The sequence below is a fragment of the Eulemur rufifrons genome, chromosome 7, assembly GCF_041146395.1.
Source record: "Eulemur rufifrons isolate Redbay chromosome 7, OSU_ERuf_1, whole genome shotgun sequence".
Taxonomy (NCBI): Eukaryota; Metazoa; Chordata; class Mammalia; order Primates; family Lemuridae; genus Eulemur; species Eulemur rufifrons.
In genome coordinates, this window is record NC_090989.1 from 252,105,110 (window position 1) to 252,129,810 (window position 24,701).

Here is a 24,701-nt window from a genome sequence, read left to right on the forward strand (position 1 = left end):
CTGTACAGAATTTTCTTGTAGACTTGTACCGTAGGTCCCTGATTAATGAATATTTAGGTTGTTTCAAGGTTTTGCTATTATAAGCAGTAAATGTTCTTATGCATTTATCATTGCCCATCTTTGCAAATGTTATCTTTATGCTAGAGTCCAGAAGTAGAATTCCTGGGTCAAAGGTATGTATGTTTTAAAAATTTGGTAGCTGTAGCCAAATTACTCTTCTGAAAGTTTTTGGTAGATTATACTGAGACCAAAAGTGTATGAGCATTTATTTTCCCAAATCCTTATCAACATGAGATTATGAAACTTTTAAATCTTTGTCCATCTGAAGATGAAAAATATCTCCTTACTGTAATATATATTCCCTTAATTGTGAATGTCACATTAGAAAGACTTATTCTAGTTATTACTGGGGAAAAAGGGAAGGGGGCTGGAATTTACTGGAAAAACATATGAACGTGCTTGAGGACTGAAGTAAACCTGAAAGACTGTACCTTGGGTGCAATAGGAACTAAAGTAGTTTCTGAGCATGCTGTTCTCTCTCTGCTGGCTCTGGGTTTAGGGCTTCTCTTTTTTCTGAGAATCTGCTCTGTTCTCCTGTCTCTCCCAGCTGGCTTTCTTTGCTTACCCATCTTGCACAAGACCCATAATAGCTGCTCCAATGGAATTTATATGTCCTTCCTTCCAGCTTCAGCACTAACCACCAATTGTCAACCTTCCTTCCAGCTTCAGCACTAACCACCAATTGTCAATATTTCTTTTTTTCCTCCCTATTTAAAATCATTTGAGAGAGAATCAGATTTATCTCAGTTTTTGGCCAGCCCATGGATAGGCTGCCCTTGGACTGTGTATACCCTTCATCTGGTCAGCTGTGTACAATCAGACATGAAGGGTACAAGATCATATGATATAAATACAGCTCAGTGGTCTATCGCCCCACTACTGGGTATGGATGGGGATTCCCCTCGAGTGTGCTTTTATCATGTATCTTTAGCATAATAAGTTGTTTGTGTTGATAGATATAAAATGACACAATTTTTAATGATATTTAAAAGAAAGATTTACCTTCTGGTGGAAGTGTGTGATAGAGCCCATTTTCTCACATCTTCTCTAACATTAGGTAATCATTTTAGGTAATATTTGCCAATTTGATGAGTCAAAAATGATAGTTTGCCGTTTTTTCATTTTGTAAAATTATGACTAATTTCTTACATAGAAAAACAAACCCTCAATTCAGTGTCCCTAATCATGGCTGATGTGAATTTAGTAGGGTGATTGCCACATGTGCTGTATTAAGCATTAAGTTAGAATCCTGAGCCTTGGGTTCCAGGCCACCACCTTTGTTTAGTACTCAACTTACACTCTCAGGTTAGAGAATTCCTTTTTCTCAACTCTGTGATAATATTCCTTTATATGTAACTTGTGATTTAGGCCAAACTGAATAATAGATCAAGCTTGAAATCCATTTCCTTTCTAAGGATTTTTCCTCAATTCTTGTCCCTGTCAAGAGCTCTGCAGTTCTTTACCACTTTTTATTTTTCCCTTGTGGTACTTATCTCATTGTACATTTTATTACATTTATGTATCTTATCTTTCCTACCAGGTCAATTAGATTAGGTTTTTTTAGACTGTAGGTGGGCTATAAAATCAATTTAGTAGGTTATGATTAACCTTTTAATAGGTTAAATAAATATGAATAGGAAATATCAATGTATCCCATCTTGTATTTGAAGCTTTTGTTTGTGTGTATCTACTGGGTCATGTATAAAATAGATTTCTTAAAGTTTGAAAAACACAAAATTTGAAAAACGCTATGTTAGATTATGCTCTTGAAGATAATGTGTAGTTTTATAATTTTGCAACTCTAGTATGTCTTGAATGAGGCTATGTTTAATATATAGCTTCATTTTTTCTTATACATGTATTAATAATACTTTAACTTGGATATTACTTAATTCTAAGGGTTTTATGAGATTGGGTAACAATCTGAGCACTAAGTATTCCATCTTCATTTTGCATTTTTTCAAAGATAAATTTAACACATATGTGACCCTGAAAGTACAGAATGTGAAGAGCACGACCGTAGCAGTTCGTGGTGATCAACCTTCCTGGGAACAAGATTTCATGTTGTAAGTGTTTTGTGGCTGCAGCAGCAGCAGCAGCAGCAGCAGCAGCAGCAGCAGCGTGCCTACATATTCCATAATCTTTCTAAGTAATTGCATTAGATGAAACAATTAGAAAACTTTATTTCTAAGATTTATAAAATGTGCTAGCGCTGTTAAATATTGTTTTTGAAAACTACAGAGTTATGGGAACAAGTGAGGTGTGTGGTAGGTGAAGTACATCTGCAGCTTTCTCTCATGAATTCATAATCTAGTCTTACAGATGAATGATGAATGCAAGTGAACTCCCAATTTAATTTGGATGGGTGAAAATACTACATAGTCAGATTTTCTCAGCGATCAGAATTAGGATATAGTATAACATACTTAGCATGATATTAAACATAAGTTCATTTTCCTTTGATTCTCAGAAAGCTCCTTGAATGCATGTGAGAGACTGTATGTTTGTTATGTACCTGCTTTAGAAGATGAAGATTTCTGTGCATATAATGATTTTGCTTTATGGGATAAAATGTCCATGTTCCATTAATTAAAATGAGTAAACACTAATAGAATTTCTTTTTTAAAGACAGGGTCTCAGTATATTGCCCAGGCTAGTCTCAAACTCCTGAGTTCCAGCAATCCTCCTGCCTCAGCTGCCCAAAGTGCTGGGATTACTGGTGTGGACCACTGTTCCCAGCCACAATTTCTTGTATATAACACAAAATTAGTATATTATGATTTTTTATTTTTTATTTTTTTTATTTTTTATTTTTATTTATATATATATTTTTTGAGACAGAATCTCACTCTGTCGCCCTGGGCTAGAGTGCCTTGGCATCAGCCTAGCTCACAGCAACCTCAAACTCCTGGGCTCAAGCGATCCTCCTGCCTCAGCCTCCCGAGTAGCTGGGACTACAGGCATGCGCCACCATGCCCGGCTAATATTTTTCTATATATATTTCTAGTTGGCCAGATAATTTCTTTCTATTTTTAGTAGAGATGGGGTCTCTCTCTTGCTCAGGCTGGTCTCGAACTCCTGAGCTCAAACGATCCACCCGCCTCGGCCTCCCAGAGTGCTGGAATTACAGGCGTGAGCCACCGCGCCTGCCCTATGATTTTTAAACTCTAGCTGTAAAAACTTGATATTTCCCTCCCTTTCATCCCCAACTTTCAGGAATTTTTTTTGTTCATGCTGTAGAAAAAGAGAGAAAAGTATAAGATATCATATTGAAGGGCTGGGCAAATCACTTACCTTCTCTGAGTGCCAGTTTCCTTATCAGTAAAGGTCTACCTTTCTTACAAGGTTATGCTTATATTTTTGGGAGTAGGAGGGAGATGTAAAGGGGTCTCATGAGAAAATGTACTGAAATTGCTGTGAAATTTTAAACTGAACTGAAATGGCTTTGCAAGCTTTACAGCGTGGCTCAAAAAGACATAGGGATGATTATTATATTTATGGGGAAAATTTCCAATCCTCCGGTCTTCTAATACATTTCTTCTTATACTACCACTTAGGAAGCTTTATTGTAATAGTTAAAGGCTAAGATTTTGAGGGGTTGGCAAAGACAACAGCAGAAGAGAAAGACAGAAAAGGATAAGTAGAAGATGTTAAAGGAAGTAGAAACAAAAGATTTGCATGAATGAGTGGGTGAGTGGTATGCCACTCATTAGGATAGGGATTAATATAAGATCAGTTATAGACAAGCTTAATATTTGAGATTCTTACAATGGCAGATAGGAAGAGAGGTACAGAAGATAGTTAGAAACCTGAACCTGGCACTCAATGAAGGATTCTGGTTTGGAGAATAATTTGGTTAGTTGAAGCTATAGGCATAGATGAGAAAGCTTAGAGAGTGAGTGTATATGGTAAGAAAAGGACTGGGGTAGAACCTGGAGAACACCAGCGCTTAATGAAGGGACAAAGAAGAACTAAGAAAGAATGAGCACAGAAGTAGAAGGGCCAGGAGATAATGGTGTCATGGAAGCTGAGGGAGAACTGGGGCTTCAGAAAGAAAGAGGCCAATGTTGTCGCACTTCTCAATGGTTGCCCTTCTCTCAAGATTATATAAGCCTCATTTATTCCCTCTCTCAGTTACAGTGACATGAGAATGAGACTACCTGTTCCCTTCTTTACATACTGGTGTGCGGAGTCATCTATGAATAGTTTATACAACTCTCTTCCCATATGTTAGCTATAATCCTGGTTGTGGTATATAAACCTAGCAATCCTCCTCTCTTCTGACTTCTAGTTATAACTCTTCCCAGAATGTGAAGCACAGCGATCTTCTCCAGCCTCTTATCAGCATAGTTAGCATTATTCTTACGTTTTTATTTTCCTGTTTCCCACAGTATTTCCCCTTTCAATCCTGCTGTGATATGTGTGAATTTTCTTCCCTGTCTCCCACATTGAGACGCCGTGTGAATTCCGCCCTCTCCCTTATACACAGGGGTTTTATGAGTTAACTTTCTCTACCTTTCTGCTCCTCCTATGCCTCATTTCTCCTGCCAGTTTCACTGGCAGCTCCATTGTTGGTCTCCTGTCTCCGTTTCTCCTTTTTCCTTCTCCCTGAGGTATTAATGTGGCAGTATCTAATATCCATTTTTGTATTTCTTATATTATTCATCTTTAATATTTCTGTATCTTATTTCCAGGACTAGATTGTTCATTTGTTTTTTTTTTTTTTTTGAGACAGAGTCTCACTCTGTTGCCTGGGCTAGAGTGCTGTGGCGTCAGCCTAGCTCACAGCAACCTCCAACTCCTGGGCTCAAGCAATCCTTCTGCCTCAGCCTCCCGAGTAGCTGGGTCTACAGGCATGCGCCACCATGCCCGGCTAATTTTTTTCTATATAGATTTTTAGTTGTCCGGATAATTTCTTTCTAATTTTAGTAGAGACAGGGTCTCGCTCTTGCTCAAGCTGGTCTCGAACTCCTGACCTTGAGCGATCCACCCGCCTTGGCCTCCCAGAGTGCTAGGATTACAGGCGTGAGCCACCGAGCCCGGACTATTCATTTCTTTTTTTTTTTTTTTTTTTTTTTTTTTTGAGACAGAGTCTCACTCTGTTGCCCGGGCTAGAGTGAGTGCCGTGGCGTCAGCCTAGCTCACAGCAACCTCAAACTCCTGGGCTTAAGCAATCCTACTGCCTCAGCCTCCCGAGTAGCTGGGACTACAGGCATGCGCCACCATGCCCGGCTAATTTTTTTTTTTTTTTTGTATATATATATTTTAGTTGTCCATATAATTTCTTTCTATTTTTAGTAGAGACGGGGTCTCGCTCTTGCTCAGGCTGGTCTCGAACTCCTGACCTTGAGCGATCCACCCGCCTCGGCCTCCCAGAGTGCTAGGATTACAGGCGTGAGCCACCGCGCCCAGCCTATTCATTTCTTTTTTTTTTTTTTTGAGACAGAGTCTCACTCTGTTGCCGGGGCTAGAGTGAGTGCCGTGGCGTCAGTCTAGCTCACAGCAACCTCAAACTCCTGGGCTCAAGCAATCCTTCTGCCTCACCCTCCCGAGTAGCTGGGACTACAGGCATGAGCCACCATGCCCGGCTAATTTTTTGTATATATATATTTTAGTTGTCCATATAATTTCTTTCTATTTTTAGTAGAGATGGGGTCTCGCGCTTGCTCAGGCTGGTCTCGAACTCCCGACCTTGAGCGATCCACCCGCCTCGGCCTCCCAGAGTGCTAGGATTACAGGCGTGAGCCACCGCGCCCGGCCCCTATTCATTTCTTAATGACAAGAAGAGCATCTTCAATTATTGGTGTGAATTTGCATAGCTGAAAATCTTGTATACATGTGTGCACATAAACTCTTGATTGAGTTAATTAACAGAGAAAAGAAACTTCTCCAGGGCCCTGGTGATGAGGCATAAACAGAGCTCTCAGATTTCTCTTAGTGGGGCCTGCTGAGCAAATGTAGGTGAGATGAGAAGCTTTTTATAGAAGATATACTCATTTTTCCCTCCCAACACTATTGAGGTATAATTGGTATACAAAAAACTGCATATAATTAACATATACAATTTGGGTGTACGTATATACTTGTATTATAATCACCGTAATCAAAGTAATAAACATATTACCTCCAAAAATTTCCTGGGTCTCCTTGTTTCTGTGTGTGTGTCAATAAGAACACTTAATGTAAAATTTACCCTCTTGACAAATTCTTAAGTGCACAATACCTTATTGTTACCTGTAGGCACTGTGTGGAGCAGCATGTCTCTGGAACTTATATAACTGTAGCAAAGGCATTTTTCTATGGATACCTTACATAGGTTTCCAAGAACCTAAAGAATGGTTACAGTATTCTGGGACGTTTTGATTTTCCCTGAATGGTCCCGGTGAGAGAGCATTCAAGGTTTAACAAAACAGATGTAGCTGTTTCTTTCATATTATCTAGCTTTCCTGAAAGGGCTTTCTTCTTTCCTTTAGTGAGATTAGTCGCCTGGACCTCGGTCTGAGTGTGGAAGTATGGAACAAAGGATTGATCTGGGACACCATGGTGGGGACCGTGTGGATTGCACTGAAGACTATTCGTCAGTCAGATGAGGTCAGTCAGTGCGTTGCCTGTTTGGAGGTATGGTTCCTATCCCTTGTTTCTCTCTGTGCTAGCTAATATTCATACATGCAGCTCAGATTATTCTATTCTACCCCTTTTCTAATAAGAGGACATGCCATCTGCCTATTCCTAATTTCAGCCAGAGGTTCAGGGATTTTTTTTAAGTCTGGTCTTCCCTGTGTCCTATGACTGAACTCAGAGGTGCCAGAACACCTATTCAGCCTTATCAGGTAGGTAGCCTCATTGAGTAGAATGTGTGTGTGTGTTTACCTAGGGTACTTGTGATTTCTGCATTCTCCTCTAAAACACATCCCTGGGAAGAGTCCCATTAAACTTCCTTAGTCACCTGGCTGGATCCTGTTCTCTGCTTTGTTTCTTTGAGTGACCAATCTCCAGGGAACTTGTTTCAGTCCTCTTATTCCGTGTGTAACCCTAACAGAGTTTAAGGAACTACTAGGCCTAGCAGTCAGTATTCACCCTGTCTCTGTACATTATTTTCAGTATTGAACTCCCACCTCATTTTATCAGACTAGACCATAACTCAACATCATTTCCCCATAGATACTCACTTTGCACCTGGACAAAATCTATTATATTTCTATCTGGCTTTAATGTAGACCATGAGTTTTCTCTGGGAGTGGGGAAGTTGAAGGTGTTGCCTCTATTTTCTGTATTTCTTTTAGTTCTAAGTCTCTACTCCCTCAGGAAGATGGGCAGCTCATTTTCATTGTAGCCCCAGTTCAATTCTATTTAATCAGCAATGTTTAGTAGCTCTTTACTGATTAGAAGCAGTGACATACATCATTAAGTGACAAAATCATTAGGAATTGCACAGATTAAATATTGATCTACAGAGGTGCTTAGTTTTAGAGTTTGGTACTCCGGAAATTCTGTCCTCATTTTACCTGCGGAGAGCTGAAGATGGTGAAAGCTGCTCTCCCCACCAAAGAGGGAGAACATAAGCTACATGCAGCAGAGGCAGGTGGTGACAGTGGCGTGTTTGACTTGTCAGGGTGTGAGTGGTCCTCAGAAGCTCTCAAGCAAAGAACTTCAGAGAAAAACACTTGGCTCTTGAACAAATAGGGGAGCCAAGAAAGATTAAAGTTTAATATTAGATCTTTGTTTCCTAGGAAGGGCCTGGGGAGTGGTCCACATTGGAGGCAGAGACATTAATGAAAGATGATGAGATCTGTGGAACTAAAAACCCAACTCCTCATAAAATTTTGCTTGATGCAAGATTTGAGCTGCCTTTTGGTGAGTCTGATTAGATTTTAAAAGCCATCTAATACTTTTTACCATATTGTTGCTAGTTGTCTCATTAATGTGTATTTTGTCTCGTCAGCCATCTCCTTTGAGGACATTCTTCACTCCCTTCCCCATAACACCTAGCCCAGGGCATGGTACAAAGTAGACTATAAAATGGTGCTCATTAAAGGATCCACACTAAAAAGCATTCTCTTCAACTCACTTAGTTTTCTGTGACTATTTATTATAATGACTTATGAAATAACTGCTTGTTAGATTTATTCTTTTCAGAATGATGTGTTGACAAATACATCACTGCACTAGATCTATTCTTTTGAAAATATTTTAACATTTATTGTCTCGAAGTGAGTCTATTTTATGATTTAATTTTTTTTGAACTGATAGAATATAACTTGTTGATTTAAATATTAAGTAACACTGATAAATAGAATAGTAATTTAAAAAATCACAAATAACATGCTTGTGGTAACAGCTCAAATAGTAAGGACATATATATGGATGAAAAGTTAAGGTTCTTTTCCTTCCTCCTTTAATTTCCTTTGGATTGCCCAGAGGTAAACCACTGTTAACTTTCTTTTGTCTTGGTTTAGACACATGACATCTGTTAACTTTCTTTTTCTTTTTGTTTTCTTTTTTTTTTTCTTGAGACAAAGTCTTGCTCTGTCACCCTGGCTGGAGCACAGTGGCCTTGTCATAGCTCACTGCAACCTCAAACTCCTGGGCTCAAGCAATCCTCCTGTCTCAGCCTCCTGAGTAGCTGGGACTACAGGTGTGAGCCACCATGACCTGCTAATTTTTCTATTTTTAGTAGAAATGAGGTCTCAGTCTTGCTCAGGTTGGTCTGAAACTCTCCAACTTCAAGTAATCCTCCAGCCTTGGCCTCCCAGAATTGACATCTATTTGCTGGAAATTTATTTTGACAAAATTTGGATCTATATACTATATATAGTGTTTTATAAACTACTTAAACATTTATCCTGAACATTGTTCCATGTTATACTTTAAGATCTGTCTTAGCTGGGCAGTGGCACACGCCTGTAATCCTAGCTACTGGGAAAGCTGAGGTAGGAGGATCCCTTGAGCTCAGGAGTTCAAGATCAGCCTGGACAACATAGCGAGACGCCTATCTCCACAAAAAATAAATAAATAAATAAATAAATAAAATCTTTTTTGCCAATTTGAACAGATACCTGTACCATAATTTATCTAAGTAATCCTTTATTGATTGACATATAGTTTATTTCTAGTTTTTTTGATTATTACATACTGCTCTGACTAACAACTTTGTATATCTTTGTCCATTTAGTCTAGAGTGAATTTCTTAAAGTAGAATTGCTGGGTCAAAGAGTATGTGCATCATTACTTTTCATGGATATTGCAAATTGCTTTTCACAAGGGTTGTACCAATTTATGCTACTACCAGCTGTATCTGCGGAATGTCTCCTTCTGCTCATCTTTGCTAATATTTTGTATTTCCCAATTTTTAATCTTTATCTAATTGATTTAAATATTATCTTGTTTTAGTTTAGTTGAATTCTATTTCATTTTTTTATTTACATTATTGATATTTGCATATATTATGATTGCTGCTGTTATATGATTTCAGTTTATTTATATCTCGTATCCTATAGTGATTTAAACAAAAATGGCAGGATTTTTCAGCTAGCCCAGAAATAACTAAACTTGAAACAACTGTTACTTCAGAAAAATAGAAAAGACTTTCTTATTGAGACTGTAAGCCAGGTTGCAAGTAAAGAAGAATGTAAGAATCATTACTATTGTCATACAGTATTGTCTTTTTTTGTGATTGACTTATTTTACTTAGCATAATGTCTTCGAAGTTCATCGACATCATAGCATGTGACAAGATTTTCTTCCTTTTTTTTTTTTTTTTTTTTGAGACAGAGTCTCACTCTGTTGCCCAGGCTAGAGTGAGTGCCATGGCGTCAGCCTAGCTCACAGCAACCTCAAACTCCTGAGCTCAAGTGATCCTCCTGTCTCAGCCTCCCGAGTAGCTGGGACTACAGGCATGCACCACCATGCCCGGTTAATTTTTTCTATATATATTTTTAGCTGTCCATATAATTTCTTTCTATTTTTAGTAGAGATGGGGTCTCGCTCTTGCTCAGGCTGGTCTCGAACTCCTGAGCTCAAACGATCCGCCCACCTCGGCCTCCCAGAGTGCTAGGATTACAGGCGTGAGCCACCGCGCCCGGCCTGATTTTCTTCCTTTTTAAGGCTGCATAGTGTTCCATTCTGTGTATATATCTCATTTTGTTTATCCTTTCATCTGTTGATAGACACTTGGTTTGCTTCAGCTGTTGGCTATTGTGTATTCACAGCATTATTATGCTGCTGTGAACTTGGGTGTGCAAATCCTGCTTTCAATTCTTTTGTGTATATGTGTGTGGGTGTATATACACATATACACAAAAGTGGGATAGCTGGATCACATGATAATTTTATTTTTATTTTTTAGAAAACTATGAACTTTGAGTATGTCAACATCTCAGGGTCTGACTTTTCTTCTAATCCTTTGGACTATTTCGGTCTTGCTGAAGGGAAGGTAGTATGGTTACATAGAATATAGTTTTTGGAATCATACTGACTATGGTTTGAAATGGCTGATCTCTTTATGAACTGCATGACCTTGGCCAGATTATTTAACCCCTCTGGACTTTAGGTTCCTCATCTGCAAAATAGAACAATGGGAATAAGAGTACATTATATTGGTTTTTGCGAAGATTTAAGATAATGTTCATGGCAAGAACCAAGCTACCAGTAAAATCTGTTCATTACCACTGCCCTTCTGACTTTAGTCATTTGACTGAATAAAATATTATCTGCTGATGATTGAACCTGCTGATCTTGTTTCTTCTTTTTTATGGTAGATATCCCAGAGGAGGAAGCCAGATATTGGACCTACAAATTAGAGCAAATCAATGCCTTGGGTTCTAACAATGAGGTAGGAACTTCCTTACTTGCAATATAGACAGATGGGAAAAAGTCTCTGATGCTCTTTATAGGTTGTCTGGGGTGGGGGTGAGGGGCAGGGTAAAAGCATGTTGTCCTGAAGAAAGAAAGAATTTAAATTGCATTAAAGAAAAAGGTCACCTAGAAGATTGCCTGAAATTTCATTAGAAGGCTCTATTTCCCACTTATCCTTTTTTCTCCTACTGTTCTCCAGACTGTGGCACTTGGTCTGGCTGTAGGTTATTGGGGAGGGTGCTTATACCAGAGAATCTGTCCTCTTTTGTTACACACATGAGCAGAGGGCATTTCTTCTGTTCCCTCCCAGGTTTTTGGATATTATCCTTATTTACGTGCTCTTTTTAGGGATGTTTAGACTGTTGCATTTTTTGGTGTTGCTCCAGAGATGAGTCTGGTGCATATAAGAGAACACAATGAACTCATCCTGGGGCATCAGGAAGGGAGAATATTTTTGTTATTGGTGGTAGAGGGAAAAGATAAGTTTACTTTTGGACATGTTGGGCTATTAAAAAATGAGTCTATTATAAGGTAGAATTTGAGTGCTAGAAGATATTTCAGTGGAAATGTTTGGTGAACAATTTCATGAGAGTCTGAAGCTGGTTGGATGGGGTAGGGAGCTATGGGCATAGAGTTTGGATTCATCAACATGTTGGTAGCAGTTGAAGTTGTAGGAATGGAAAAGCTTGCTCAGGTAGAGGATGTAGAGAGAGTATTGAAGAATAAGGATAAAAAATTGAAAAACATTGCAGATAGAATTCTGGGAAACAAAAGAGACTGAGAAAGAGCTCTTCCTTTGAGAAAGGAAGAGTAGGAAAACCAAGAAACATTCATGGAACAAAGAAAAAATTGATTCAAGGCAGAAATTCTCAATAGTATCACATGTTCAAACAAGATGAATTTCTGAAATAGAGTCATTGGATTTGGCAATTAATAACCAGTATCCACCCATCAACTAGTACAGAAAGCCAAAATGCAGTGGTTTGATGAGTATATTAGTTTTCTAGGGCTGCCCTTACACAGTACCACAAACTAGGTGACTTTACAACAACTGAAATTTATTTTCTTACACTTTTAGAGACTAGAAGTCTGTAATCAAGGTGTCTTCAGTTTCATCTAGAGGCTCTGAAGGAGAAACCATTCCATACTTTTCTCCTAGCTCTGATAGTTGCTGGCAGTCCTTGCTGTTCCTTGGCTTGTAGATGTATCATTCTAATCTCTGCCTCTGTTGTCACATACCTGCCTATGTGTCTCTCTGTGTGTCTTCACAATGCATTCTCCTGTGTCTATGTCCAAATTTCCATTTTTCTTATAAGGACACTAGTCATTAGATTAATTTGATTACATCTGCAGAGACCCTATTTCCAAAATAAGGCCAAATTCATAGGTACATAGGGTTAGAACTTCAACGTATCTTTTGGGGGACACAATTCAACCCATAGTGATTTAAATGAAAGATAAAGAAATGGAATCTGGGAGAAGTTGACTACTACTCTTTTCAGGATTTTCCTTTACCTCAACTAAATCCTCAGCAGTCTTTCTATTATTAAGCTGCATAACTCTTCTCATACCCAAGCCCAACTTCTCTTCTTTGTTGAAAGCTCCAGTCTAGTCTGTCTGTCTTCTCCACCTGATAACTGCCAGCATTCACTCTATCTTTGCGAGTAGTGTACAGCCTTTCAAACTCCCATCATTGTTATCCTAGTAAGGAAGCACATTATACTTTTGATGTTATAGGCTTTACTATATGTCATTGTGCAGAAGTAGATGAAGGGATTAAAACAATAAAAAAACAAATATAACTTATACAAATATTGCAGAGTTTTAAAAAGTTCTAAGAATGGTTCTTGTTCTGTGGGTCTCAACTCCCTGTGAGATTTTTGTTTTCTGTTTACATTCCAGGATATGGAACTCACTATGTTTACATCTTTCATCCCCTCTTTCACCACACTGTTTTTCTTTTAACAGCTTTATTGAAATAAAATTCATATATTTCATACATTCACTCATTTAATATGTACAATGGCTTTTAGTATATTCAGAGTTGTGTATCTGTCACCAAAAACAGTTTTGAACATTTTTGTTACCCCGTAAAGAAACTCTGTACTCTTTACCATCACTCTCTAATCTCCCACCCCCACCTCCCCACATCCTCCTCAGCTCAGCCTAGGCAAGCACTAGTCAAGCTTCTCTCTGTCTGTATTGACCTATTCTGGACATTTTGTATAAATGGAATTATATAATGCATACTCCTTTGTGACTGTCTTCTTTCAGGTAGCATAATGTTTTCAAGGTTTCATCCATATTGTAGCATGGATGTATCAGTACTTCATTCCTTTTTATTGCCAAATAACATTCCATTGTATGGATATACTACATTTTTTTATTCATTCATCAGTTTATGGACAATTGAGTTGTTTATACTTTTTAGCTATTATGGATAATGCTGCTATGAACATTTATGTACAAAATTTTGTGTGGACATGTTTTCTGTTCTCTTGGGTATGTATCTGGGAGTGGAATTGCTAGACCAGATGGTAACTCTATGCTTAACCGTTTGAGAGACTGCCACACTTTATATTCCCACCAGCAGTGTATAAAGGTTCCAATTTCCTCACATCCTTGTCAGCACTTGTGGTTATCTATCTTTTTTATTTATCCATCTTAGCTGGTGTGAGGTGGTATCTCATTGTGGTTTTCATGCCATTTAAAAACTTTTATTATGGAAATTTTCAAACATAAAAAAAAAAATTGTTCTTCCCTGTTTTTGCTGGAATATTTTAAAACCAATCCCAGGCATCACCTTGTCTTAACCATAAATATATCAGTATATATCTTTAGCAGATAATGCCTTTAAAAAACAGCCACAATGCCATTATCACATTGAATTTAACAATAATTTCTTAATGTCATCTGTTACCTAGTCTGACTTCAAATTTCCTTTATTATCTCTAAGATGTTTCTTCACAGTTGATTTGTTCACTTCTTTCTTTTCTTTTCTGTTTCTGTTTTGAGACAGGGTCACTCTGTCAACCCAGCTAGAGTGCAGTGGTATCATCATAGCTAACTGTAACCTCAAACTTGTGGGCTCAAATGATCCTCCTGCCTCAGCCTCCCAAGTAGCTGGAACTACAGGCACACACCACCATGCCTGGCTAATTTTTCTATTTTTTTGTGGAGATGGGGTCTCATTCTTGCTCAGGCTGGTCTCAAACTCCTGACCTCAAGCAGTCCTGGCTGATTTGTTCATTTCAAAATCCAGACAAGATGTACACATTTGGTTATTATGTCTCTTAAATCATTTTAATTATATAACTATTCCCCTTCTCTCATTTGTTTTGTAGAATTCTGTACATTCTGGATTTGGGTGATTATATTCCCAGGTTTTATTTACCATGTTCCTTTATCCCTATTACATCCTTTAAACTGATAATTACATCTAGTAGCTTGAGGATTAGATTGGGATTTAGACTGAAATTCATTTTTTTGGTGGGCAGTTGGTGTCTTATGCCACTTTTAGCGATGTTAAAATTCAATAGTGGATTCAAGTGTTGTCAGCCTATTTCATTGATTATAAAGTTTTCTCATCAGCCTTTCACCTAATGGTTTTTAGCAGCAAATAATGATTATTTTTATTAGGGTTTGCAAAATGATGTTTTTCTACTTATCTCTCGAGTGTTTGTTAGCTATGATTTGTCTACAAAAAAGAACTTTCTGGGCTGGGCATTGTGCTTCACACCTATAATCCCAGCACTTTGGGAGGCTGAGGCAAGAGGATCACTTAAGGCCAGGAGTTTGAAGCCAGCCTGAGCATCATAGTGAGAGCCCATCTATATAAAAAATAGAAAAATTAGCCATGTGAGCTGGTGCATGCCTGTAGTCCCAGCTACTCAGGAGGCTGAGGCAGGAGGATCACTTGAGCCCAGGAACTTAATGATGCAGTGAGCTATGTCTTTGCCACTACACTCTTGCCCAGGCAACACAGCGAGACAGTGTCGCCAAAAAAATAAATAAATAAATAAATAATAACTTTATTTGACCAGCTATTTGGTTCCCTTAAAATGCAGTCTGTAGAAGAACAACATTTTCTTTGTCAAGTTTTAGAATAATGAACTGTTGGCTCAGCAACTTCTCAAGCTGACCAATGAGTTGTTTTCTTTTTGTTAATGGGGTATCATGAATTTGTGGATTTTTATTTGATGTATGTATTTCAGTCCATTGTAATCATTCTTTTTGATACTAAAATGTTCTCATCTTTGGTTAGTGGCAGCTTCTTCAATTTGGCTTCTGTGTCTTTTTTTCCTATTTTTGTCATGAAAATATTTTAATCACACATAAAAATAGAGAGAATAATAAAATGAAAGCTATACGTATGCCCATTTCTAAGATTCACTAATTATCTAGATTTTGTCATACTTGCTGAAAAATTATTTTAAAAACGCAACATATATTTTTGCCTTTTTATTCTTCAGTGTGTAACATTTCCCATATGTAGCAGTCTGTTGGACCCAGGAGCACTAAGTCAAGACTGACTTGAGCATCCACCACCTTACAGAGTTGGATTTTACCACACTTTATTATACTTTTCCTACACTTGGACAGTTAAGTTTTCACTATTATGAATGCATGTTGCAGTGAACATTCCTGAACCTGTTTCTCTATGCTTATGTCTGAGAGATTCTCTGGGTATATACCTGGAAGTAGAATTGCTTGATTATAAAATATGCTCTATTCAGTCTTACTAGATATTTCTAAATTGCTCTCCACAGTTGATTGTACCAATTTACATTTTCCCTTTTCCTGCTTCTCTATATCCTTCCTGATAGTTGATATTATCAGATTTAAAATTTTTGCTAATTTAATGAGTGTAGAAACTGTTTAATTTGTATTTCCCTGCTTATTGGTGAAATTCATTCATCAGTCATTTATTCACCAAATAAATTATTGAGTCTCATGTACCAGGCATTGTGTATTTGGTATACATTAGAGGTTAAAACAAAGATTCTTATGGATCATATAGGAGGATACAGACAAGCAAGAAACATAATAAATATTCTTAAGTTTTAGAAGATGAGAAGTGCTATAGGGTATGTTTTAGTTTCTTCAGGTTGCTATGACAAAATACTATAAACTGGGTAACTTATAAACAGCAGAAACTTATTTCTGATGGTTTTGGAAGCTGGGAAGTCCAAGATCCATGCTCTAGCAGATTTGCTGTCTGGTGAGGGCCCATTCGCTGGTTCATAGATGGCACCTTTTTGCTGTGTCCTCACATGGTGGAAGCGTGCTCTCTGGGCCTCTTTTATAAGGATATACTAATGCCATTTATGAAGGCCCACCCTCATGACCTAATCACCTTCCAAAGGCCCTACCTCCAAACACCATCACACTGGTGATTAGGTTTCAACATAGGAATTTGGGGAGGACATAAGCATTCAGACCATAGCAGGGAAAAAAACCCTATTTTCTCTATGCAGGTTTTATACTTCTTTTGTTAGTTTTTTCCCTAATTGTTGTAAATGGTATATTTAAAAATTATACTTTCTAATAGATTACTATATTACTATTATAACAATGCTTTGTTGCTCATTTTTTAAAGCATTGATCTTATTCAGCAATTCTTCTTAGTTCTAATAGTTTAGAGATTCCCTTAGATTTTCTACGTACCTAGTTTTTGCATCTTTAAGTGACCGTTTTTATTATCCTTCCAATCCCTATGCTTTATTTTGTTATTTTTGAATTTTTTATGTGTATATTTTTATTAACAGACTTTATTTTTTAGGACAGTTGTAGATTTTCAGAAATATTGAGCCAATGGTACAGAGTTTATCCCCCTCCCCCACCCAACTGCATGGTTTCCCTTATTAACATCTTACATTAGCATGGTACATTTGTTACAATTAATGAACTAATATTGATATATTATTAACTTAAAAAGTTAATGTCCATAGTTTATTCAAATTTCCTTAGTTTTTACTTCATGTCTTTTTTTGGTTCCAGGATCCCATCCAGGATATTGTATTATATTTGGTTGTCATGTCTCCTTAGTTTCCTCTTGGCTGTGACATTTTCTCAGACTTTCCTTGTTTATGACCTCTTATTTTAAAAAAAATTCAATGCCTAAGACATCTGGTATAATTAATAGAGTGAGAGTAGAGAGCCTTGTCTTTTTCGTAACTGTAAGGGGGATGCTTCATAAATCTTAGAGTATGGTGTTTGCGATAGATTTTGGTAGATACCCTTTATCAGATTAAGGACACTTTATTTCTGATTTTTCTAAGCATTTCTGTTATGAAAAAGTATGAAATTTTATCAAATCTTTTTCTGCATCTATTAGATCACATAGTTTTTTTCCTTTAATCTGTTTAATGTGGTAAATTACATGAGTAGATTTTCAGATATTGATCCATCCTTGTATTTCAAGCCTACCTGGTCAGGATATATGTACATTTATATGCTAGCATGCATACATTTGTACACATATACATAAATATTCATATGAATATTATACTTAATGTGGATTTCGGTTGGTAATCTATTAGGATTTTTGCATCTGTATTCATAAGTGAGATTGGCCTGTCATTTTCCTTTCATGTCTCTTTTTTGTAGATAGATTTTTTTCTTAGCTACTGTAATATTATTAACAGATTAACTGCCATGTGAGTTATATTTAACTCACACTAGTTTTGAGCCTGGGACCTTGTGAAACATATGTAACTCACATGTCTCTTTACCTTAGGAGCCACATGGTGCACAGGCAACTCACACTCCCATGGTGTAGCATATGTGTTATGTGATGGGTGGCCCTCTGGGCAAAACCCTATAGTTGGTTCGTGAAAATCTTACTTGTTGATGTTCTTATTGTTAAAATTGATATTGACAATTTAATTGCATGTAACTCACACACAGAAAACAATAAAAAATAACATTTTTCATTAAATTAGAAAGGATTGTTTTGTTTTCAAAGTTTTTTTTCTATTTTCGTAATAAAACACCATGGCCCCACGGAAAAACTTTTTTTTTCTAGTTTGGCAATCAGTGTGTTAATTATGCTCTAGCTGGACTTCAACTTTCAGTTTTGAGCCTGGAACAGAGTCATTAAATATGGCTTCTGAAAATATCTACTCTGATCTAAGTCTGAATTCTTCTAGTTTAATAAAGTTTTGGGATTTTCCTCGCTGTTATGCCTATGTACTGCCTACAAAAATCATCATTATTTATAATAGTTATTATTTATTACCAAGTCTCTTTGTTACTTTGGAGTAGATGTTTCACCTTCAAGAAGTTTTGAACATTTTTGTGATTGGTAGCTTTGCTAGTACTATCATATTGTATAAATTGTGTTTGGCTTCTAATCATTCCTTGTTGGAAGTAGTAATTATACTGCTGCTGAAATTTGTATCATAGTTTATTGCTTGTAAAATATGTTACATGTAAAAGCTTATTTTTATATAAAAAGTGTTTCATATTTGGATCCAACCATTCGAAATGCCCTTCACCACTAACACTCACGAGCGTTACATACTCCACCATCAACTTTTGTCTGGATTATTGCAGTAATTAGTGTCTCCCCTCTTGTTTCCTACAGTTCATCTCATAGCAGCCAAAGTGAGCTTTTAAAAGTGTAATCAAGTCAACCCTAAATGATTTCTAATACACTAGAATAAAATCTATACTCCTAACGATGATTTATAAACTCTGTTCCCCCAGTGCCTATGACAAGGCCTTGCACATGGTGTACACTCAGTCAATAGTTGTTGGACAAATCACTCATTCATTCGTACTTTATAGAAGCTCTGACTTGCCCACAATCTCACAGCTTATTAATAAATGGCACAGAGTTAGGATGAGAACTCCAAATCTCATGTTTCCAAGCTCCTGGGCCAAATTATGTTTTTCCAATCCTGTAATGGGCTCTGAACCAAACTGTTCTCACTGTCTTCCAGACTCTGTGTTCCTCTGTTAATTTGTTTATACCTTTCTCTTTCTGTTTTGCCTTTCCAAATCCTGCCCATCCTCAAGATTTGCACTTAATTCTGCTCCCTTTTACAGAAGATTTTCTTATAGCTTCAGTATCCTATATTGGTTTTTGTGGTGGTGGTGGGTGGGGTTGCAATGACTAGATTGTAAGGGTGAAGAGAACTAGTTGGTACCAGATTTTGCACCACATGCTTAGGTGAGCAATTTCACTTACTTCCCACGTGACCTTGTAAGGGAAGAAGCACTGTTACTTAAAGATGAGAAAACTCAGCCTTAGAGATTTTCAGCTCCATCACCTGAATTAGCCACAGGAAAACTCAGAGGACTAGGAAGTATTCTAAGACTTATAAGGCCAAGCTTTCTACAGCTACCTGGCAGAGCTGGGTGGGTGCCCAGGGTGCCCGTGGTCAGAATAGCCTCTTTGCTGTCCTGGTTTAGCCTATTTTATTGGGTCAGTGCCATGAGTGATAGTCTGGCCTATATGTCAGGATCACACAGGGAAAATAGCAGCAGGATGTACTGTTTCTGTTCAATAAAGATTTTGACTCTAAACACTAAATCTTTTTCTAGGTAGCTGTGATTTTTTTCCCTCTCTTTACTTGGGCCTCTTATTATGTATGTTTTTTTTTCTCCTTTCTGCTTCTAGTATTCTATTCAAGAAGAAAGCCAGAGGAAGCCATTGCCCACTGCTGCCGCCCAGTGTTGTAAGTGAGAATACTTGTCTCTGAACCTCTGGTAATTGCAGGTTTCTGTCCTTTCTCTAAACTTCGCTTATTTTGAATTGGGGAGGGTAGCAATGTGGTGTGTATAAATAGAAGATACTCCAGAAGCACAACTGTTCAGGCACATACCTCCAGCGGCTATTTGCCTATTAGCTTTAGGAAAAAGTCCTTTGGTTTTGTGTGACTGTAGGCAGGTGCTCATTTTTTTCCTCCATTTTCTAGCTCTTACCCCTCTATCCCTGTTAACATACTGTTATTCTTTAAAGCTATATTTAAATGTCATCAGCTTTGGGAAATCTTCCTGCTGTTTCCCTCTTCCCCCAAATCTAGCTTAGGTGTCTCTGTGCTTCCATCATACCCTGTGCGTGCATCCATCATGTTATCCATGTATATTTCTTTGACAAAAATACAAAGTGTTTAAAGACGTAGACATTCTTCCATTTTGTATTCCTGTTGTCTGGCTCAACACCTGACGTATCGTAAACCTCAATAAAATTTGATAAATGATTAATTGAGTGAGAGACCTTGTTATTTCTTTTGAGATTAATTTGTTCAGCTCACATAGTCCTCCTTGAAATGAGCCATGCATTGTTGGCATATTGTTACCTTTGTAAATTCATTGGTTGCCTTCCATTCTGTACATTCTATAGGCCACTTTTCTGATAAAAGTAAGATCAATGGCAGAGGTCAACATGTTTTTCTTTATTTAAACTGAGTATCCTCAGTTTCCTCTCAAAACAGCTTGAGACATTAAAGGACTGACTTAGAGTCAGTTCTATTTCACTTTTTCAACCTACAGAGTGTGCGTGTGTGTGCGCGCAGTTGTGTATATATGTGGTGCTTCTGTTGTGTCGCTATTTTTTCTGAATCAAATGCCAAACTCCATCAACTGCTGTTTAAAGATAGTGGTAATGGTGGTAACAGTTGTTGTAGTAATACTAGTAATAATAAGAACCATAGCAGCTAACATATATTGAGCTCTTGCAGTATTTCAGATGCTGTACTAACTTACTTAATCTTCATAACAATCCTAAGACATAGATTTTACTGTTGTCCCCATTTTTCAGATTGGAAACCGAGGCATAAAGAGATTGAGTAATTTGCCAGAAATCTGTACAGCTAGTAAGTGGTGAAATATTAATAAATATTTAAACACAGAGAAATTCATAGTCTGTACCTTGAACCTCTTATTCTACAGCTTCCTTCATATTGTTTCTGAGAGGGAAAACCTCCATTCATGGTTTATAAATCCACTGGTTGCCTTTCATTCTGTACTTTCCTGATAAAACTAAGACCGATGGCAGAGGTTAACATTTTTTTCTTTATTTAAAGAAAACCTTATGACTTATTACTAACTTTTTTTGTTTTTTTGCTGTTTAGTTTCAAACATTTGGGGTCATAGGAAGCAAGAAGAATCTGAATTAAAAACCAGGTTGTGAACTAAAGTCTATAGGTCCTTTCCAAAATTCACTGTAATGAGTTAATTTGGATCGTGTTCATCTTTCAAACTTTTTTTCAGGACTGCTAATGAGAAGCATAGTGGAATGATTGAGATTTCACTTTCTGTTCTTTCCTGGTCTCATTTGATGAAATGCAGTTGAAGTGATTATTTCCTCCTGCCCTCTTGGCATCTGATCTTTAAGAAGCCAGAAAAATCAGCAATTTTATTAATTCTCATACATTTTTCATATGTTTGCTAGCTACTTAATTTTTTATGAATAGCCCATTCTTTTGCCTGCTCCCTCATATATAAACATTTTGAAAAATTTTAAACCTATAGAAAAGTTGAAAGAATAGTACAATGAGCACTCATTACTCTTTACTAGATTCAGTGATTAACCTTTTGCCACATTTGCTCCTTCCGTTTTTCCCTCCTCCCTGCTCTTATTTTTCTCTCACATTGCTATCCCTATCTCTGTGTCTCTCTACATATACACAAAAAATACAGGTATTTTCCAAATCATTGAATGTAAGCTACACACTTCATGACAAATCAGCATGTTTCTCCTATGAAGTGAAACAGTCTACATAACCAAAATACAATTATCATAATCAAGAAACACTGATACAATATTATCTAAAATATAGTCCATATTAAGAATTCCCCAATTGTCCCTCACATGTTTTTAGCTGGGTTTTCCTCACACTATGATCAAATCCAGAACCACACATTTCATTTATTGACCTACTCTTTAATCCTTGCCCTTTTGGTCATTGACACTGATATTTTTTTCAAATAGAAAAATATATTATTCTAATTAAAATGTCTACTGCAGATGGGAATATGTATTAGTACAGGTTTCTGGGAAGTAATTTTGCAATACATACCAGGAGCCTTTAACATATTAATAGCCTTGACTCAGCTGTTGAATTTCTAGAAATTTATCCTAGGTAATCACAGCAGACAGATATATGTACAAAGATATTCATTGCAGAATTATTTAAATAGCAAATTTGAAAATGACTTAATTGTTAAACAGTAAATAACAGTTATAAGATTGAATATTATGCACTTATTTAATATTATGCTTTGAATAATAGAAACATTTTCATGAAACTTTAAGAAAAAGTAGTACAGTTGTCCCTCAGTGTACCAAAGGATTGGTTTTAGGACTTCCTGAGTTTACTAAAACTCGCACATACTCAAGTCTCCTAGTTAGCCATGTTAAACCAGCCTGTATGAAGTCAGCCCTCTTTATACGCAGGTTTCGCATCCTACAAATACTATATTTTCCCTCTGAGTTGGTTGAAAAAAATTTGTTTATAAGTGGACTTGTGCAGTTCAAGTCTTTGTTGTTCAAGGGTCAACTGTATATATAAAACTCTTATTCGGGGGGTGTGTGTGTGTGTGTGTGTGTGTATACACACACATATATATGTACATACATAATTTAAGACTTATTGCTGTGGAACGAAATGCATCCCTCCCAATTCATATGTTGAAGCCTGAACCCCCAATATGACTATATTTGGAGGCAGGGCCTGGGAGGAAGTGATAAAGTCTAAATGAGGTCATAATCTGATAAGAGTGGTGACCTTGTAAGAAGAGGATGAGATGCCAAAGCTCATTCTCTCTGCCATGTGAGAACACAGCAAGAAAGTGGCCATCTATAAGCCAGGAAGAGAGCCCTCACCAGGAATTGAATTAGCCAGCATCTTGATCTTGGACTTTCCAGCCTCCAGTACTCTGAGAAATGAATTTCTGTTAAGACACTCAGTTTAAGGTAGGCAGCTTAAGCAGACTACTTGCAGATTTTGGTACCGAGAGGTGGAGTGCTACTGAAACAAATACCTAAAAATGTGAAAGTGACTTTGGTACTGGTTGATGAGTGGAGGCTGGACGAGTTTTGATGTGCATGCTAGAAAAAGCTGAGATTTCTGTGAAGGGATTATTGGTAGAAATATGGATGTTAATGTTGAATCTGGTAAGGGCTCAGAAAGAAAAGAGGAAAACTAGACAAAAAGCATCCATCTTAGAGAATACATAAATAATCATGAACAGAATGTTGGTAGAAGTATGGCCATTAAAGGCCATTCTGGTGAGGTCTCAGATAGAAATAATAATAATATTGGTAAGGCAATAACTGGAGGAAAGGTGATCCTTTCTTATAAAGTGGCAACAAACTTGGCTGAATTGTGTTCTAGTGTTTTGTGGAAGGTAGAACCTAAGAGCAATTAAATTGTATGTTTAGCAGAGGAGATTATTTCTAGGCAGAGTATTGAAGATGTGATGTGGGTTCCCCTTACTGCTTATAGTAAAATGCAAGAGGAGAGAGATGAATGAAGGAAGGTTGTTGGACTTCTTGAATTCTGTAGGACTGGACCATAAAACTATTTGGCTGAGAATGTGCACTGTTTTTCAAGGAAAGGGAACAATGATTGCTGAGGTAATTTAGAGATCATAAGGGCTGCCACCCTTACCACAGGCCCAGGGGGCAAGCCTGTTTCCTTCTATGTGTGAGAGTGTAGGGCCATTGCAGAGTGCAACTCCTGAAAAGCCGAGGGGCAGATATTAATACATTAAGCCAAAGGGGATTATTCTTGAGCCTTAGGTCTGATGGAATTCTCCTTGCTAGGTTTTGAACTTACTTGGGACCTGTCACGTCATCCTTCTTTCCTGTTTCTCTCTTTTGGAATGTCTATCCTACCATCATATTTTGGAAGCACATAACTTGTGTGGTTTCACAGGTTCACAGCTGGAGAGGAATTTTGCTTCAGTGTAAATCTTACTTCAAGATCACTCTTACCTAATTTAGATGATATTTAGATATGACTGGATTTTTGAATTAAAGCTAGACTGAGTGTTAAGACTTTTGGGACTGTTGGGATGGAATGAATGTATTTTGCATATAATAAGGACATAAATTTTTGCGGGGCTGGAGGGCAGAATGCTGTGGACAGAATTGTGTCCTCCCTGAATTCATATGTTGAATAACCCCCCCCCATGTGACTGTGTTTGGAGATAGGGCCTGTGAGGAGGTGATAAAGGTTAAATGAGGTCATAGGATGGGGCCCTAATCTGAGAGGTCTGATGCCCTTTTAAGAAGAAGAAGAGAGACAAGAGCTTTCTCTGTCAGCCATGTGAGGACACAGCAAAAAGGTGGCCATTGGCAAGCTAGGAAGAGAGGGTTGATCAGATCTTGGATTTTCCAGCCTCCAGAACTGTGAGAAAATAAATTTCAGTTGTTTAAGCTACCCAGTCTATGGTATTTTGTCATTGCAGCCTGAGCAGACTAATATACTTATATAAATGGATCTATACAATTATGAGAAAAATTACTGGGAAAAGAATCCTCCAAATATTAACCAAATCTGTCTCTAGGATATGGGATTATGGCCTTAAATTTTTCCAAATAGTTAACAATATACTACTTTTAATAGAAGTTATTATTAAGAAGAACAATAGAGTAATTGAGTCCTTGTTCTTGACCTGGGTTTGCTGCTGTCTCTCTCTGTGACTTTGGAAGTCTTTCCACTATCTACTTCAGTTTCTTGATGCATAAAATAGAAGAGTTGTTCTAGATGATCTCTGTGACTTTTCTACTGTACCATCACATGACCCTATTATTTCCTATTCCTGAAATT

General features: G+C 37.3%; 1 protein-coding gene across 13 annotated transcripts in view; it reads left to right on the forward strand.

Annotated features, from left to right (window-relative positions):
* UNC13B (unc-13 homolog B) overlaps positions 1-24,701 on the forward strand; it is a 190,240-nt gene that overhangs the window by 41,260 nt on the left and 124,279 nt on the right. For all 13 annotated transcript variants that reach the window (XM_069476550.1, XM_069476548.1, XM_069476553.1 and 10 more), the window contains 5 exons: positions 2,027-2,126; positions 6,534-6,651; positions 7,791-7,914; positions 10,818-10,891; positions 19,541-19,598. In XM_069476550.1, coding sequence (XP_069332651.1) covers positions 2,027-2,126; positions 6,534-6,651; positions 7,791-7,914; positions 10,818-10,891; positions 19,541-19,598 — 474 coding nt within the window. The remainder of the gene's footprint in view (positions 1-2,026; positions 2,127-6,533; positions 6,652-7,790; positions 7,915-10,817; positions 10,892-19,540; positions 19,599-24,701) is intronic.